The sequence below is a fragment of the Podarcis erhardii genome, assembly GCF_964252035.2.
Source record: "Podarcis erhardii genome assembly, chromosome: 14".
NCBI lineage: Eukaryota > Metazoa > Chordata > Lepidosauria > Squamata > Lacertidae > Podarcis > Podarcis erhardii.
In genome coordinates, this window is record NC_138503.1 from 20737892 (window position 1) to 20756952 (window position 19061).

General features: G+C 44.3%; 1 protein-coding gene across 4 annotated transcripts in view; it reads right to left on the bottom strand.

The window, feature by feature from the left end:
- Nucleotides 1–19061, bottom strand: part of AGBL1 (AGBL carboxypeptidase 1) — a 411962-nt gene that overhangs the window by 314380 nt on the left and 78521 nt on the right. For all 4 annotated transcript variants that reach the window (XM_081838750.1, XM_081838751.1, XM_081838753.1 and 1 more), the window contains 7 exons: nt 16011–16170; nt 14737–14810; nt 14043–14159; nt 13347–13942; nt 12118–12201; nt 10278–10364; nt 7285–7433 (listed from right to left, as the gene is read on the bottom strand). In XM_081838750.1, coding sequence (XP_081694876.1) covers nt 7285–7433; nt 10278–10364; nt 12118–12201; nt 13347–13942; nt 14043–14159; nt 14737–14810; nt 16011–16170 — 1267 coding nt within the window. The remainder of the gene's footprint in view (nt 1–7284; nt 7434–10277; nt 10365–12117; nt 12202–13346; nt 13943–14042; nt 14160–14736; nt 14811–16010; nt 16171–19061) is intronic.

Sequence of the window (19061 nt, forward strand, 5' to 3'; positions counted from 1 at the left end):
TGTGCCAAATCAATGGGGATATGCAAAAGTTCATGCAGTGGGTTTTAAAAAATGTGGCTCTTTTAAAGCAGACTTTCCAACTGAAACTTTGAGCAAGGGGCAAAATGGATGGCAGCAATGGACTAGATGACCATTATGATCCCTTCCAACTCTACAGTTCTAAGATCTGATACTGTCATTTCAACCATGAAGGCAGGAGGAAGTTGGAATTGTCTCATGGATGAGGGGCATGTGTTGTGAATTCCCGTTATATATTTAGTCTGTCTTCACCATACTTCCCACCCCACCCCGCACTCATCCCACAACAAAAAAGTAAAGGTAAAGGACCCCTGACGGTTAAGTCCAGTCGCAGATGACTCTGGGGTTGCGGCGCTCATCTCGCTTTACAAGCCAAGGGAGCCGGCATTAATCCGCAGTCAGTTTTTCTGGGTCATATGGCCAGCATGACTAAGCCGCTTCTGGCGCAATAGAACACTGAAACCAGAGCAGCGCACGGAAACGCCATATACCTTCCTGCCAGAGTGGTACCTATTTATCTACTTGCACTTTTGGGCGTGCTTTCAAACTGCAAGGTTGGCAGGAGCTGGGACCGAGCAATGGGAGCTCACCCCGTCACGGGGATTCGAACTGCCAACCTTCTGATCAGCAAGCCCCAAAGGCTCAGTGGTTTAGCCACTGCCAATTCTCTGCTTAGTTTTCATTAAACCAAATACATGTCAAGAAGTCCTTAACTTCTTTGCTTTTAAGATAATGCCTTTTAATCAAGATCATCAGGTGACAGATCTGGAGAACATAGCAAACATTTCTCCAGGGCAATAGATGGAACGTATCCAAACTACAGACACAAATCTCATTTAACAGTCACTCAGTGGGGGTGGGCAAGGCTGAGATCTCTAGGAGAGAATTCTCAGTGCTCTCAGCATTACAATTCCTGGAATTCTTTGGAGGAGACCATGGGAATTAAACATTTTTTAAATGGGGGGGGGGCGTGCCTTGTCATTGAGCAACATGGAGGCCTAACTCTGCATCTCTGCCTGGAATCAAAACTAATCAAACGGCATAGAAAAACATTTTTGAAGAAATAATATTATAAATTTGAGGGGTATAACATCAAGACCATTGTGGAAAGCAGCAAAATTGGCGGAAATGCAGGACGTGTCTGAAAGTCAGCCAAATGAATCAGCCCTGTCAGATTCCGACAATGATCTCAACATGGCACTTAATGACAGTAAGGCCTGCAAGGGAGGGGAAATAGTGGAAAAAACATAGCCAGAATCAGATGTTTGTACATGCAGGTCTCGCTCTCCAAACACAATGCGTTCTCAGGAAATTGTTTATTAGGAAAACATTCACATAATGAGTTGACAATTTCTATTTATTCCTATGGGGAAATTTCTGGCATGTAGGGTATGTATTTTTGTGTTTTTATATTGTAGACCACCCTATGATCCTTGGATGAAGGACAATACAGGAAAAATATATTATAATAATAATACTGTAATAATAACAGCAGCAGCAGCAGCAGCAACAACAACAACAACAACAACAACAATTCCTATTCTTATTCCAAGGACTTCTCACAGGACTATCAATGAAACAATTTAAAAAATGGCAAGAGCTTTTGGAAGTCTTTAGTAGTATACGCAATTGGAACAGAATTAGCAATAAAGTGATTTGTCAGCATAAGCTGAGAAGAGAACTGAGTTTCCCTCCTTTTTTGTCATTTGAAACAGTGCTTTTTTCTGGGGGTATTCAAGGGTACGCAGTACCTGAACTGTTTTTTCTAGAAGAAGAGTACTGGTTAAAAGTGTGGCACTTACTATAACAACTTCATGGTGAGTACCAGTACCCTTTTTTAAAGAAGAAAAGCACTGACAGCTTTTATGCATAATCTGTGTGGATTTCTCAATCCCTTGGAAAGGTACTGAACTGTCTATGGATTCATCTTGGCTGATGGCATTTCAAAGTTCAAGAGCAGGCATAGGCAAACTTGGCCCTCCAGATGTTTGGGGACTACAACTTCCATCATCCCTGACCACTGGTCCTGTTAGCTAGGGATGATGGGAGTTGTAGTCCCAAAACATCTGGAGGGCCAAGTTTGCCTATGCCCGTTCAAGAGTTTTGACTGTTGTTAACCCATTTTTAAGGCTACGATTCAGGTTTGCAGGTGTTGGGCTAAAAACTTAACACCATATAATTCCCCCTTAATGCTCATTTTGGAACATGCAGACTTTAGGTGTGTGGATAAATATTGCCAATTGCATCCTGGGAATCAAAAGGAGTTTATAGAGTATGTGACCTTTTTAAGAATGGTAAGCCCCTTTCAGAGACAGAACTGCTCCAAATATTAGATGACATTCACCCAGCCTGGTTTCTAGTATTGCAAGTAAGATCATTTGCATGCCACCAACTAAGAATTAGGAAAGACGGATGTCCTTTGACTTGAAAATTTAATTTTACAGGGTAGATCAGGTTCCAAAGGTATGATACATTATATTTACAAAGCTCTTTTTACTGAATGGACAGGTAGCTTTTTTTAGTCCTAAAAGTGTGTGGGAAACAGATCTAGGGAAAGAATTAACAGATGAAGCTTAGAATGATATAAGGGGCAAAAAACCATTCAAATCTATGTCAGCTAAAATACAGGCCCCATTTAAGATTGTCCATAGGTTACACTGGATCCCTGTAAAACTTAACAGAGTCAACCCAAGCATCTCACAGGATTGTTGGTGAGGCTGTAGGAGGAATGGAGATTTCTTCCATCTTTGGTGGGAATGTCATTTTGTGATGTATTGCAGAAAAAAAATCAGTTACATAATGTAATGGTTCTAGGGGTTGCTCGTGCGTAAGTCGTCGCCACACCTGGCTGGGTTACCTGGGTGAACCCTTTTGGTCCGGACAGCTACCCATCCGTGGCTGTCTCAATCGCTGGCAGAATCCGTCAGTGGGCGTTTCTTGAACTTCTTCCAGCAAAGAAGTTCTTTGACGCCAAGTCTCCGCCTACTCTCCCTGCACGGAAGTCTTCTGTGCAGGGAGGGTGTGGGCAGCGGAGGACCTGTGCTCTCCCCGCTGGTCTCCGGCGAGGAGTCATGGAGCCACCTCGCCGATTCCCCCATCTGCTCCCCTTCTCCACTGGTGCTACGCTGATTTCCTTCCCCAGCAGATGGCCTGCCTCTCTCCCTACTGGGACGCTCTCCGGCATCCCTCCGGAGCCCTCCCTCCTCCTCTGGCTCCGATGGCAGTTCCCTGACACATATCTTTCCTCCTGATCCAGCATGAGAATCATTTATTAATGAGTCAAACTTCTGATGGCTTTCAAATAATTCACTGAGAATTAGTAGCCTTGCTGTTTACTGCAGCAGGAATGGAAAGTTCATGTCATTGGAAGATGACTGGAGTCCACTATGCAAGACAGAATATGGGGCATAGTGTTATCAGAGCAATTGGTCTATCACAATTGAGTGGTTACTTGCATTGCCCAAAAAGATCAATTTGACATAATACAGAGGCCCTTTATCTGATATGTCAACAAAGATGGACACTTGATGCAACCTCCATCAAGCCAGATATGAATGTGGTGGAGTTATATTCAAAGGACTGATACAGCTTAAGGATATTGGTGTACTTTGTGATAATTTCCCCATTGTACCTTTTGCTGTTACAAGTCCTGTGTCCTTGTACCTTGTCACTTGTGAAAAAATTCTACATATATATATATATATACACACACCAATATAGTTCTATAATGTAGATAAGCTCTATAAAACAATGGGCACTGCAATACCAGAATGCCCCTTATCACTCAAGTTTCCAAGAACATTTAAAAAAAAAAATCTCAAGTAGATTTTTTTAAAAAGGAGTTTCAAACCGATATACTGTATAGTCCAGCTCTACTGACAAAATATTACAAGTGAGAGTTCTTTTGATGATTAAGAAAAGAGGGAGAGGTGAAGCAGTCAAGCATACAGATCTGTACACCAGAAACATGAAAGCTACTCTTATTTCCTTGCAGACCCAGTCTTTCTGTACGCAGGAGGATGGACTAGGAGTGAATAACCTTTTCAGCATTAAGCTTTACTGTGTATTTTGCCTTCACCGTCGCCTCCAACTTCCGCTCATCTTGTCTACCCTTTTTGAAAACAAAGACTGTAAGCAGTTGGCAGAGCTTCATGCTCTGGCACCGGGGGGCGAAGAGCAGGTGTGAGCGTGGTTGGTGCTTGTCCTGGAGGTGTGGCACACTGCCCGCAGGAGGCCCCTTTAAGGGCCAGAAGGCAAGATATAAATAATTTTATAAATAAATAACAATAATACATTTTTTTCAAATAGAGTCTTCAAAACACACAGAAATGTGGCAGATTCGGTGTGTCAGGTTCTCTTTTTGTAAGAGAAGCTCAAATTAGCTCCATGCAGGATTGGTGGTGGGCATCATATAAATATCACTGATGACGTTAAGAGGCTGATTGCAGCAGATGCTGTTGACCAAAAGGACTGACCCACACACATAAACACACACACATACAGTGGTACCTCCGGTTACATACGCTTCAGGTTACATACACTTCAGGTTACAGACTCCGCTAACCCAGAAATAGTACTTCGGGTTAAGAACTTTGCTTCAGGATGAGAACAGAAATTGTGCTCCAGTGGCACGGCGGCAGCAGGAGGCCCCATTAGCTAAAGTGGTGCTTCAGGTTAAGAACAGTTTCAGGTTAAGAATGGACCTCCAGAATGAATTAAGTACTTAACCCGAGGTACCACTGTATCTCAATGCATCACTAAAGCTTTGTGGCTTGTTGCTACACATCCATGAGCTCCTACCATCAAAAAGCCCTTTGCAGATTGAACACTAAAACAGGAAGATCTAGCTTCCTGTTCCTCCTCTGGCAGAGGCACAAGGAAGGGATCAGAAGTATCCAGTTTCATTTGTTGCTTTGCCTGAACTGGGAAATGCAGTTAGCATTGACCATGGTTTATCCAAACAATTTAGGATAAGAAACCATGGTTTTATCCTGGCCTGTTAGGACAAGCCATAATGAAAACAAAGCCCATTTAACCAGTCCTGGTTAGCTGAACATGAAGGTGGATGCCCCTGATATCCTTGTGGCTGTGATGGAGGATGAAAGGGCAGAAAGGAGTGCCCAAGCCTAAGGGCTTGTTCGTGTCACACTAAAGTATGGTTTAGTGCTAAATTCAACCTGCCCATGGCATTTGATCTGGGGTAGCTGTTTTATGGGAGCAATGTTTAATGTTTAATGGGAGCGACGGGGTGAGCTCCCGTTGTTCGGTCCCTGCTCCTGCCAACCTAGCATTTCGAAAGCACGCCAAAATACAAGTAGATAAATAGGTACCACTCCAGCGGGAAGGTAAACAGCGTTTATACATGTACATCGATGCTTGAATCCTGTTCAAGCATGGAGGGCTCTGTCCACTTGACCAGGAGCCCAATTCCCAAACATGTGTTTGGACCCTGCTGTGATTACACAGTTGTGCATTAAGTTGCTCCATCTACATGTTCAACTGGGGTATAGCGTGAGGCATGGAGAAGAGCATGTGTAGAAACTATGCTTTTTTCCTAGAAAAGTAGGTGCCATGAAGTTGCTACAGTAAGTGTCACACTTTTTAACAACAAAAAAGAGGTGCTGGTACTACCCTTCAGTACCCCCTGAAAAAAGCACTGGTAGAAACTGACTTTTCCCATGGGTGGAATGTAGCCTATTGTACGAAGACAAGAGGCATACTCATTGCTGTAGGTCACATTGAAGTTCCCCATGAAATAATGCAATCCTCAGGCTGAAGAGGGTTCCACACCCCTTACCTTAAGTAATCACCCCCTCACTGCCAACATACACTCCCACTTTTCCCTTCCTTGTTACCTATTTTCAAAAGCAAGAGTGGCGGGAACTGTGATGAGAGACAAAAGCAAGGGTTCCCCCCAAGCCTCAATCTCTCCCTCTCCTCCACCATTACCCAGCATTAGAAATGCTGCTATTGATGGATTCTAGAGTGGTAATTCCTGAAAGGACCTACAAAACCCATAAGCCAAAACCATGCCACATGATCCTCTTACTCTAGGCCAGGCATAGGCCAACTCGGCCCTCCAGATGTTTGGGGACTACAACTCCCATCATCCCTGACCACTGGTCCTGTTAGCTAGGGATGATGGGAATTGTAGTCCCAAAACATCTGGAGGGCCGAGTTGGCCTGTGCCTGCTCTAGGCCAAGTAGAAGCTAACAAGAAGTTATGCAGCCCTCCTTTTGATGCTTCCCCATCGCTATTGATATCTCAATTGTAGCCTCCTCTGGGCAGGGATTTATCTGTTTTGCTGATGTTTCTTTGCAAAGCACCAAGCGTAAAGAGGACAATTCATAAATGATAAATAACCAATTATTCCTACACTAGTCAAATAACATCCTCCATAACTCATCTGCCTGCATCTTTCATCTTCCGTTACAAATAGTTGTTTAGTTGCAAATCTCCACATTAGCAGATTTATGTTCTCACTTTCTTCCCCAGTGCTTTGCTGGTGAGAGAAGAGAGTGAGAGATCATTCTTTTGATAGGCTGTGACATTGTCCACCTTGGCTGATTTCAAGGCAATGGCCAGTCACCCAAAAAGGAGCTGGGCAGCTCATTTGAAAAACAAATCATGTGGCCAAGAAGTGAAAGTCAAATGGAGCAAAAACTGGTATGGAACTGGTGAGAGGTGTGAAAATAATTTGGTATGCAAGAGGGTAAGTAAGGAAGAGAGAATCAAGCACTTTTGAAGACATCAAGGTTTACATAGTTTGGGCACTTGTGAGAGAAACCCACTGCCTTTTCTCAGATCAAGAGTTGGCCTTGTACATCAGGACTGGAGAACCTTTTTCAGCCTGGAGGCTGCATTCCTTTACAACTCTCCAAGAACCACATGCCAGTGGTGGGCGTGGCCAGAGCCAAGAGTGGGTGGAGCCATGAATGCAAATTTAAGTCATATCAAACCCTTGGTAGGAACAAGCTGCACTAAGCTTCAGGTCTCTGTGCTCCTCTTGGAATAGATTCTGACATTAATCTCAACTATGGCTTGTTTGAAACAAGCCAAATTCAAACCATGGGTTTTGAAGTTGGCTTGTTTCAATGGACAGTAGTTAAGATTAACCACAGTTTAGGGTTTCAGCTTCAGTCATGCATCACTGTACCTGGAAAAAGAGGGTGACATGGGGAGAGTTCCGAGGGCCAAATATATAAGTTTCCCCACCCCTGGTGTACATGGATGTACTTTCCCTCCATTGTCACAAGCACTCTTACCAAAATTAAACTGGCTGTTAGGCTTCTCACAGTTGATGATGTTGAAGCGATAGGGTGTAGCTGACTTCATGGCACTGACCTCAAAGTAGAACCACTGGTGATGCTGGCAGCTGTTGACATCAGGGTTGAGGATCAAGTCGTACTCAAACCTGGATCACAAGCCACAAAAAGCGCAGCATTAAGAACCAAACAGCCAAGTGATGCATTCAGCATTATGGGGCTCTAAGAAGCAGAACACATTAAGTGTTCACAAGCAAACCCAGCCAAGTCAATACTTGAGGTATGCAATGTATCAAGGTGAGCCACTGAAATTGAACTGCAGTAAAGGAAGGGACAACCTTGGCTTGGAATCCTGGAAGATCTGCTCCACACCTTGCTTGGGAGGGTGGGACTCTGAGTGCCTTGCTCTTTGCTGGACCCCAAGCTATGACTTGTGGATTTCTTTGGGAACCTAATGGGGAGGCAAGATCTGTGAAGTGCTAATGCTGTCAGCGCCTCTGTCCTATGCTCAGGTTGTACATAAAACCTTATGTCCTGAAGACACCATAGTCTTCACTGATCTTCATTGCAAGGAAACTAAACTCTGGATAAGCTCAGGCATCTTTCTCATCATTTGGAGATTCGGCTGCCTGCAAGAATATTTTGCTTTTCTACTCCTATATTTTCTCCTGTGCTGCCAATTCTGGTGAACACACATAGCAGCAGCAGCGTGCCAGTTAGCCGGTGTACATTTTCATTTTCCCTGTCTTCTCAAAATATTGTTTGTTGATGGCGGCTTAATTGATGTAAACATAATAGGTCTTGTTCATTTCCTTTCATATGCTTTAAAGTTAATTTTACAGATGAATAATATGCATGCATACATGAGTAATGTGTCTCTCTCTCTTTTCTTTTTTTGGTAATGTCTGTTCCTTTAAGCACAACTTACTTTTTTAAAAAAATAATCTTTATTTGTAATGTCAGTTTGCCACATGGAATGTAGAGTTATGTGATCAGTGTTCACCCAAGCTAATAACTTAATTTTCAACAAGTGAAAATAAAACATATGGCCTCCCCCCACCCCAACTCCTTAGCAACAGGCATGGGTGCCAGTCTGCATATTGCATGTGAAACAGAGGATTATATTATGGATGTTCTTCATACTATATTTCTTTCACATTTCTCAGGGCAGTAGTGGATGGTCCCAATTTGGATTGGTGCAATCAAAGGTAGGGAGGCCAACACTAGGTGGCACCAAGTAAGGGTTCATCAACATTTATTCCCCGTTGTCCTGCCATTTCTTCCATTCGGTCTATGACTTCTAGGCACAGGTCTGAGACATTTTGTTTTGTTTTGTCCCACAGCTTGCCCTGGGAAAACCTGCTGTTTACCACTGAATCAGAATGAACGTCAATTCACAGAAAACCCAGTTGGCATTTGCTCTGATTCAGCAGTATACAGCAGATTTTCCCAGGAAAAGCGGTGTGACAAAAGAAAAAACCTCCCTGACCTGGGCCTAGAAGTCACAAAGCAAATGGAAATGTGGAAGAGTCCTAATTGTAGTTCTGTTCCAATCTTCCTCGCTACAAGGGCAACGCTGAGAATAAGAAGGGGGAATCCTGGAGGATAAGACTGGCTTTAAAAAGAGAATTGCACGAATTCATGGAGGATAAGGCTATTGGTGGCTACCAGCCATGATGGCTATGTTCTGCATCCACAGTCAGAGGCAGTGGGCTTCCAAATACCATTTGCTAGAAACCACAGTAGCGGAGAGTGCTCTTGTGCTTGGGTGCTGCTTTGGGGTTTCTACAGGCATCTGGAACGGGATGCTGGAATCAATGCACCTGACCCAGCAACCTCTCCTTACGTTCTTAAGCTGGCAACCAGTAGGACCTCCTGAGCTGGTTGTAAGAAGGCAGGCAAGTACAGTCAGGTTCAGGGCAGATTCAGATTGGTGGGGCAGTGCCCCATGCACTCAAATGGACCAACCTCCATTGGGACGTAGGTAGCCAATGTGGTGACTGTCAGTTTTTTCTAAACTACCACTCATATCATCCCTTCCAATTGTCCAAGTTAGCCGGGGCTAGTGAGTATTAGAACAACATATAAAGGGCTTGTTGTTGTTGTTGTTGCTGCTGCTGCTGCTGCTGCTGCTGCTGCTGCTGCTGCTGCTGCTGGCATCCATCGGTCTCAGGAGACAATGGGAAATGGCACCATTGGGGGTAAAGTCAAACCACTGGAGAGTTACAGTGCCTGCTGTGGCTGTAGAGACCAATAGAGAGGAGACATGTTTTGTTGCAGCTAGGGCAGGTGAAGGCATCCAGCTGTGCTGCTGGAGATACTGTGTTGCATATCCCTATGTTATAGTAGCACCTATGTGGCAAACTCCTATCAGTTTCATAGTACAGTGGTACCTTGGTTTAGGAACTTAATCCTTTCTGGAAGTCCGTTCTTAAACCAAAGCATTCTTAAACTTCCCATAGCAGCAGGTGACTCAAATTACAAATGGAACACACTCAACAGGAAGTGAAACATGTTCTTATTCAAAGGCAAAGTTCATAAACCAAAACACCTACTTCCGGGTTTACAGCGTTCTTATTCCAAGTTGTTCATAAACTAAGTTGTTCTTAAACCAAGGTACCACTGTACTTAACAGTTGCAGCTTCAGCGTTATCTATAGTAAGTTGCAATGGCTGTCCTGGATTTCAAACAAGGGACTCTCCCAGTCCTACCTGGAGATGAATTTGGGACCTTCCATTCATAATGCAGGTGCTCTACTACTGAGCTACGGCCCTTCCTCAGATGGTGGTGGTAGCACCAGCCAGCAAGCTTGGTCCTCCTACCATACCTCCTACCTTCCAGCTCTACCTGGAGATGCTGAGAATTGAACATGGGACCTTCTGCATGCAAAGCAGATGCTATACCATTGAGCTACAGCCCTTCCCCATGCAGAAGCATTGCAAGCACATACTGCTATCCCCATTCTTGCTTGTGGGGTTATTTCAGCTACTTACTCTCGTATTTGGATAGCCTTGCGTAGGTTTCCAGATTCAAATTTGGAGAAGAACTTCAGGCATTCTGGAGCATCCGAGCTCAAAGAGCTGAAACAAGATTTTCAACAGGATTATGGAAAGGCTTGATGGCTGAGGAGCAGCAGCTGCTACTCCAGTTCCCTATTAGGGAAATTAAAGGAGGGCAGCTGGGAGCAACAGAAATGCAGCTAGCTGATCATTGTTTGGATCCCCTGTAGGTAGATTAGCTTTCCATCCTCTTGATTCTGTTTCAACACTGATGGAAGGAGGAGAGGCTCCACAAAACCACTGTAAAGCAAGTACATGATTGTCTGGGAAGTTTCAGCACTGATCACTCTCCAAACTTCACAAGAAGCTGGCCTGTACCAAATAAGACTATTTGACTACTTTAACTATCTTCACAGTCTCAAACAGGGCATATTCATATCAATGGCAGCTGCCCCCTGGAGAGAAATTTTGCACTTGGCTCTGGGCTGTATTTTACCCCTCTTTCAGTGATAAGATGACTTTGTCAGACACTGGTCTTTTTCTCTGTCACAACTTGGGTGGAAATGGTATTGGCAGGATACGCAAACAACCTGAGGTGGCACACGAGCTCCCAGCCATTGCTTGGGTGAGGTCGTGCCTAACATCACTCACCTCAGGTTGTCAGCGGGCCCCAGTCACATGGCCTGCACCACATTAGGCTCTCTCCATTGGTCAACTCTCATGGACATACCTCAGCAAGTATTTTTCAAACAGGACATCGAAGTTCGAAATGGAAAACTAATCTGTGCCACAGTGCCATGCGAACCCCACTTATCTTGCTGTAATCCAGTGATGGCCAAACCTGGCCCTCCAGCTGTTTTGGGGACTACAATTCCCATCATCCCTGACCACTGGTCCTGTTAGCTAGGGGTGATGGGAGTTGTAGTCCAAAAACAGCTGGAGGGCCAAGTTTGGCCATCACTGCTGTAATCAATAAAGTTATGGCCTGTTTTCACTCCTACACATCTTTTGGGCCACCTGCACACCGTACATTTAAAACACAATGATGCCACTTTAAATAGTCATGGCTTTCCCCCAATGAATTATGGGAGCTGTAGTTTGTTAAAGGTGCTGAGAGTTGTCAGGAGACCCCTATTCTTCTCTCAACTATACAGTTCCCAGGGAATTAACTGTAAATTCCTCTTTACAGGGAAGCCTGGAAATTGTTCTACCACTGAGCTATGGCTCTTCCCCTTGTAACCAGTGGTTTTACCTACTGATGAATCCTGCTCCCCTGGGAAGCCTGCCTGGCGCCCACTTTGCAATAGCAAACAAATACTTTTTATCCCTTTTAAGCGGCTTTAACTTTTTGTACTGGCTGTTAGTCCTTTCTACCCTGTGATCTATTGTTTTACATAGGGGCTGTATTTGTATTTTGCTGTTGCAAGCTGCTTCGGGAATACTGATTAGTACTGAAAGGCAAGATATACATTTCAGAAGTTTCATTTTGGAGAGCAGCTACATCACTGTGAAGCTCATTCCCATGGAGATATGCCAAAGCTCACGTCTGATTATAGTACAGACATTTGTGTATCTGCTAACTTCTCAAATTCTTTTCATTGGGCTGCTTTTTCAGCATGTGGGGGTCATAGTTTGTGGGGGAATGAATGTCAGTCCTGACCTCCTTTCACATTCCATCTGACTTCCATTAGACATTTCATTCTACATTGGATGTCTTATGCCTAAAAGCATTAGTAGAAAAGAGTCTGGAAATTTGAATAAATGCAATACTTAGTTGCTTGCCCTTGCTCTAGTTCCCAATGACATCACCCTGATCTAGAAGACAGAAACTTACCTGGAGCTATCCAAGTCAAAGACAACTCGATTGATTATATCAGCTGGCTGGATGACACGACGGATGTCATCAAATATTTTGGCCCTGTGATGAGAAGAACAAGGCCTAAACCGCTGAGGAAATTATGCACACAGAAAGAAATCTCTCCCCATTTTTAAAAGTATCATTGTCTTGCTGCAGCTTCCACCCTCAATTCTTTAAAACAAGCAGAACTTCCACTACAGGGAACCAGGCAGAGGGCCTTCTCGGTAGTGGTGCCTGCCCTGTGGAACACCCTCCCATCAGATGTCAAAGCGATAAATAACTACCTGACATTCAGAAGACATCTTAAGTTGTCAGGGAAGTTTTTAATCTGTGATATTTTAGTGTATTTTTGGTTTTTATGGAAGCCGCCCAGAGTGGCTGGGGAAACCCAGCCAGATGGGCAGGGTACAAATAATAATAAATTATTATTATTATTATTATTATTATTATTATTATTATTATTATTACTAAAACATGTAAGTGATCCAGTTCAGGACTTCAGCCAGCCAGCCAGCCAGCCATGTCCTCTTCCAGGAAACTCCATTACATTTCTTCTCCACCCCAGATTTCCATTCCTCCTCATCCCTTCAACAGACACTCAGCATTATCGGGCTACGGAGCATGCTCAGTTGTAATTGGAGAGACAGGTGGCCCCTTATAGTATGGTTTTCTAAACAGGTTTTGTTGTTGCTCTTCAGCTAATATTGAGGTCAGTGGAGGCTGGTCCATTAGGACACTGCCCCACCAAGCTTAGCCTGCCCTTGGCCAGCCATCACCTCCCTGCCTTCTTACTTACAGCCAGTCCAGCTTCCTTTTCCTTAATCTCAACATTGCCCTTGAAGAACTCAGCAGGATAGAGGATAGGGGCAAAACTAGAGGAAGTTGGCTGTACCTATCATTGGCTCTGGCTCAGCCAATCATTGGCTCTGGCTCCACCTAATGATTGAGTTCCCTGCATTCTGCCCCATCAGCATCAATGGGCACCAGCCACCAATGCTTAAGGAACCCCAAGGCACGCTGATAGGAGCCTCTTGCTTCTCCATGGTCACATTTTGACCATGTAACTGTTGGCACTCATTCCCCAAGTTGGCTGTTAGAAGGAGTGATGCTTGACATTGCTCCATCTTATCACACATGACACTGTGCTTGTCTGTGTGCATGTCTTTGTACTGCCCTATCTTTATAACAGAAAGGGGGAGACTTACTTTTGGACGCCATATCTCCTCTGCTGAACAGACTGGCTATAAGGACATGGTTGGTGACCCCAGAAATCTGGGAATGCCAACACTCTGTAGTCTGGAATGGACTGTGTGGAGGCAGCCCTTGCCATGTAGAAGCGGGGGTTGTGAAAAGGGATATTCCCCGGATGTCTCTCCAAAAGCTTTCTCACAACCTCAGAAGCCTCCACTGTCTTTTGGCAACTGGGCCTGCAGGAGTTCATATGCTGAGGCTGAGAAGTTGTTCTGTTCCTCAATATGTCCTTGGGAAGAGTGTGCAGAGTGGTTGCACAGCCTTTGTCTGGGATGTCACCATCTCTGAAGAAACCTTCCAAAGGCTTTGACTCATCACAAGCTACTTTCTCAAGTTCTTGATACGGACTCTCTTTTTTCACCCAGCTCTGTACTGGAACTCCAGAAGCCTTTGGGGGCAGTTTTCCATCTTCAGTGATTTGGTCCTTTTCTCTGCATTCGGGCTGGTGCTTTGAGGGAGCAGCGTTTGGAATGACGTGGAGGCAGGAGCCCGTCAGGATCCCAGGAACATCCTCAGAGTTTAGCTCATCTTCAGATTCTGATTCCAACTCCTTTACAAGATGGGGAAAAAAAATAAAAGCCACTGACATGGCCTCTTCTATACAGCAGCCTCTCAGATTTATTCAAAGATTGTAAACCCCTTCATCTCACCAGAAAGTTGCAGCAAAGTTCTGGACACATGGCTTCATATTGTTTGAGTTCTGATTCAGGCCGGTCAAGATCTGGTTTTGACATGAGCTTCTCAACATCGGTCTCTAAGTCATCATCCTGCAGAATAAGAGCCAGAAAGGTAATTGTGAAAGGCACCATCTACTGGTACCAGGGTTAGGGAACCTGTGGCTCTCCGAATTATGTTGGCCTTTAGCTCCCATTATCCCAGGACATTCTCTCCCTCCCTCCCACTCCACCCATCTCCATGGTGGTGCCTCATGTCAGGAATGGTTAATTCTTGGTTGAAGGATTGCTTGGACTCCCTAAACAATTCTCTCTCTCTCTCTCTCTCTCACACACACACACACACACACACACACACACACACACGGACCTCTCCATTTTTGTCAATAGGGAGGTGGGTTTCAAGGCAGTGTACTTGGTGTTCCCCACCTTCACAACAACCTTGTATATGGGTTAGGCAGGGATGGATAGGAGCTGGCCCAAAGTCATCTGGTGAGCTTTATTTGTGGCTGGGTGGGAATTTGAACTCTGGTCTTCCATGTCCTAGTTGAACATTCCAACCACAACACTGGCTGCACCTGTTAAAGATGTAGGAGTCCTGGCCTTTTTTGTTGTTTATTATTTGATGCATGGATGGTTGGCCTTAAACAGTGTCCAAAAGAATACATACTTCCTCCTTATTCTCCACATCCTCATTCTCTATGTCCTTCTCGATTTCTTCTTCAACATCATATTCACAATCATCTGCAAGAAGATAAAAGAGAGTATGAGTCATTGACAAGACTAAGAGTCCCACGGTTGACCAAACTACCCAAGAGGTTGAGCTCTTTCACATCCAAGGATAAACAGGGAGAATTTCACAGCACATGAATGCCTCAGCTGTTTCCTAACATGTAGGAGTTATCTTTTTTTAAATGACCCTTTTAAGCAGGAGAGGGGAACCTGTAGCCCTCCAGATAGCTAGCTTTAAAAGAGGATTAGATTAATTCATGGATGATATGTCCATCAATGGTGACTAGCTACGATGGTTTATGTTCCGCCTCCGTAGTTGGAAGCAGTAATGCTTCTGAAAACTGGTTGCTAGAAACCATAGGAAGGAAGAATGCTCCTGTGCTTGAGTCTTCCTGGAGGGTTTCCCACTGATGCAGCTGGCCAACCACTGTGAGAACAGGATGCTTGACTAGATGGTCCACTGGCCTGATCCACCATGCTCTCCTTATATTCTTAGATGTTCCTGGACCTCAGCTCCTATCACCTCTGACCATTGGCCTTGCTGGCTGGGGCTGATTGTAACTGGAGTCCAACAACATCTGGAGGGCAGCAGGGGTCACAGGAAGCTTATTTGTATGGACCATTGGTCCATCTAGCTCAGTACTGACTACACTGACTGGCAGTAGGTTTCCAAGACTTTTAGGAAGGAGTTTTCCCTAACCCTACCTGGAGATGCTCTACCACTAAATGACAGCAATTCCCCAAAACGAAGCTCCTCCTCATTTTAGTAAGGCTTGCACAACAGAACATCCGGCAGATTTTGCTTTAGCTCACTCCTTCTCTCTTTTTCAGCCAGCATCTCCTCCTTTTCCACTGTTACTCAACCCTAGCACATATGATGATAACTTCAGTTCAGTGGCAGCTGGGGCCCCTTGGGACTGATGGAGCAGAGAGCAAGGAGCCCAGCAGTAGGTGGAGCCAGAGCCAATGACATGCAGAACCAACCCATTCTAGTTTTGTCCCCATCCTCCTTCCTGCTAAGTTCTACAAGGGCAACACTCAGACTGTTGGGGAGGAAACTGACAGGCAGTGGCACCCCCTGGGCTGGTTGTAGGTTTAAAAAAAGCAGGCCAGTGGGAACGAACAGAGGTTGGTGGAGCAGTCCCCCATTCATTCAGTCTTGATTCATTCCTTTCCCCTTCCCACTTAACACATTGAAGTAATTTACAGTACCTTCAGACTTTGGATGTGAAGGTCCAGTTGCCCCAGGGATGGGAAAGGAATAGGAGCTGCTGAGAGTAGCTGAAGGAAGTGGCGTCTTGGGGTAGGTTTTCCTCAGGATCTGAATCACCGTATTGACTATTGGATCCAGACTCTTGCTGCCCAAGTAGTCCTAGATACCAATGAAGAAACTTAGACAGTTCTTTCCCTGCTGCAATTATTCCTCAAGACGGGGATGAGGGCTCTCAAGCCAATGAATCAAATACCTTCAGACCTTTACAACTGAGCTTCAGAACTCCTCTGAGGTCACACGCCTTTCCAGTTTACAACCTTCATCCCCATGCAACATCCCTCAATGGCTGTGCTTTGTGTCCTCCTTTGGTGCTTTTGCCTGAGTGGAATGTTTCCTTCAACTCTGATTATGCCTCTCGCTGGTCTGGAATGAGGGTGGGAAGCTCAGACTTTTACCATGTAGAGGTAAGAGTCACACTTTTGCCCCGCCCACTTCTGCTTCTGGCCCCTCCCACCACTAGCATGCAACCCCACCCCTGGAAGGATGCCGATGAGCAAGTGCAGCCCTCAGGCTGAAAAGAACTCCTCATTCCCTGCTCAAGATTTTTATCCACAAGGATCTCAGCTACTCCTGGGGATTTTGCTGCACCATCCTAACAATGTTTATTCAAAAGGATAAGAAGTGACAAAGACAGCTCTCTGTGGAAACATCTGAGTGGCAGGCACAGCCCTGACTTCCAGTGCAGGGTTGTTCAAGAATTCTGATAGAAATGGAAATGGGAACAGGAATTGCCTATTGTAGCTAATTCATCACGTGCCCAGAACAGAAATCAATCCAGCGAATACAATTGGTATTTGCTCTTGTTGCTGCTGCTCTCAGTCCAGAAATAATACTTAATTGATTAAGTTTCTTTCCCATTTGCATTGTGTTTCCTTTGTGTTGGAATGGATAGGGTAGAATAACACAAAATAGCAAGGTAATTTACAAAATTAATTATGCAATTTATGTAATTTCACCCACATTGGACAGTGAGATGAATAAAGTATTTTTTGACAGAAGACAAACTGCAGCAGCATGCAGACAGTGCTCCATGCAACTAATACAAGTCAAAACAGGAAACAAGGCCTTTGTACATTCTTATTCCTCACCTGAACACTGATTCATGCACTTCTGCCAGATCTGGTGGGGAGGCAGGTGCTCCCATGAACCTATGAAACGTCCTTCTGGATCAGGCCATGGTCTGGTTTAATCCAGCTTCCTATTCTCATAGTGGCCCTTTTCTGCACTTTTTCCAGATCTACAACTTCCTTTTGCAGGGGGTGGAGGTGGCAGTCAGAACAGTGCAATGTATTCCAAATATGCTCACACTATGGATGTGCATCAAGTCATTACACTCAACACAGGTGGAAGCTGTCTCAGCACATGTGCCAGGGTTTGGATGAAAGTGTACACTTGTCAGTTTGTACAGCTTCACCATTGAATAGACATGTACACAGAATATACACTCAGTATGCTGATTATACACTCATTGCATGTAACATGTGAACACGCCTACTGGCAAAATACCACCATCCGTAAACATCAGATACAGGGTTGGAGTCTACAGGAGGGTTTTTTGATTGTTAGATAGATTTTTTTATCCCATTTCCATTAGTAAAAACTGGCTCTGTTGTCGTTGAAACTGCATTGCTGTCATTATTATTGAACAACTGGATTGGTCAACTTGCTAAATTCAGTGATTACTTCTTTTAACTGCTAAAGCTGTTCAAATCCAGTAGACTGGTCATTAGCTGGCTTTGATCCCTAGAAACTGCATCTGGCTTTTCTTTTCAAAATAAATTTTGTTATTAGTAAACAAAAATAAAGTAAAGGTAAAGAGCATAAACAAATACTGTTACAGCAGGTTTAAAACAGCATAAGGTTGCATATTATCATTGAACTTGTTCCAAATCACTGCCTAAAATACCAATTTTTCCATAAACCTTATAAACTGCTGTTAATATTATAATATCTAAAAAAATTGTGGGGGGGAACATATCTCTGACTGTATCTGAACGGATTGAGAAAATTTGGTCCATAGTAACTATGATTCAGCTAATTTATTATAAAAGAATTCAAAGTGCAACTGGCTTTTCATGCATTACCTAAGACTATTTTTCATAGAATCTGCCAGATTTGTTTCTGTGGATGTTTTTCTCTGAACTCAGCTGGAGAAGAGATTCTCTTACACAAATGAGTCAGCACAAGTTGCTTCTGCCCTCTGGGATGGAAGCAGAGCAAGTCCTCAGCATCAGGTAACGCAGTCAGGATGCAAGGATGTCTCTGATTCCAGCCCATTATTCTCTTATTTGATTTGCCCTGCACCCCATGATTCCTGAGTGCTAGGTGAATGTTGAGAATTAATTCTGGAATTGGAGCACGGGCAGTCTGCATCTAGACATTACAGATGCACTTTTCTTCTTCTTCTTTGGCAATCACTCGTAGCCGAGTAAGATTGTCTTCCATAAGCACAGTTTTAAAAGTGAGTCCGTAAGTGACTGTAGAAGCCAATTCTGGATCCACACGTCCTTCCACAGTGGGAGCATAGGTTTCAGTGTGGGAGTTGATCATGGTGAGGATTTGCCAAGCATGTCTTCCTCTTAACGCATTTCTCCCTTTCGTCACACTGACCAACACACAGTCTTTTCAGTAAGGCTCTATTCCGATGGCATGAGTAATCACGATGACCGGTAGATTCTTATCTGCTGCAGCCTTCATCCACCTTCACAGCTGTTGTAACATACTGCTTGTTATCTTCCACCTGTTCTGCTGTTGATGACTTTTTGTATCATGCTTTGTCTAGCTCCTCTCCATTGACTTTACCACCTTGGGTGACCCTGCTGGGAGTACGAGACTCCCGAGAGCTTCGCTCACAAGGGTCATAGGAACATGCAAGCCCACTCAGCACAAGGTGATGATCCAGCGAGAGAGAGATACAGTTGTGCCCACTGACAAAACACATGCACAATATATGTACAATTGTCTTGAATAAGTTTTTCAAGCACCACATC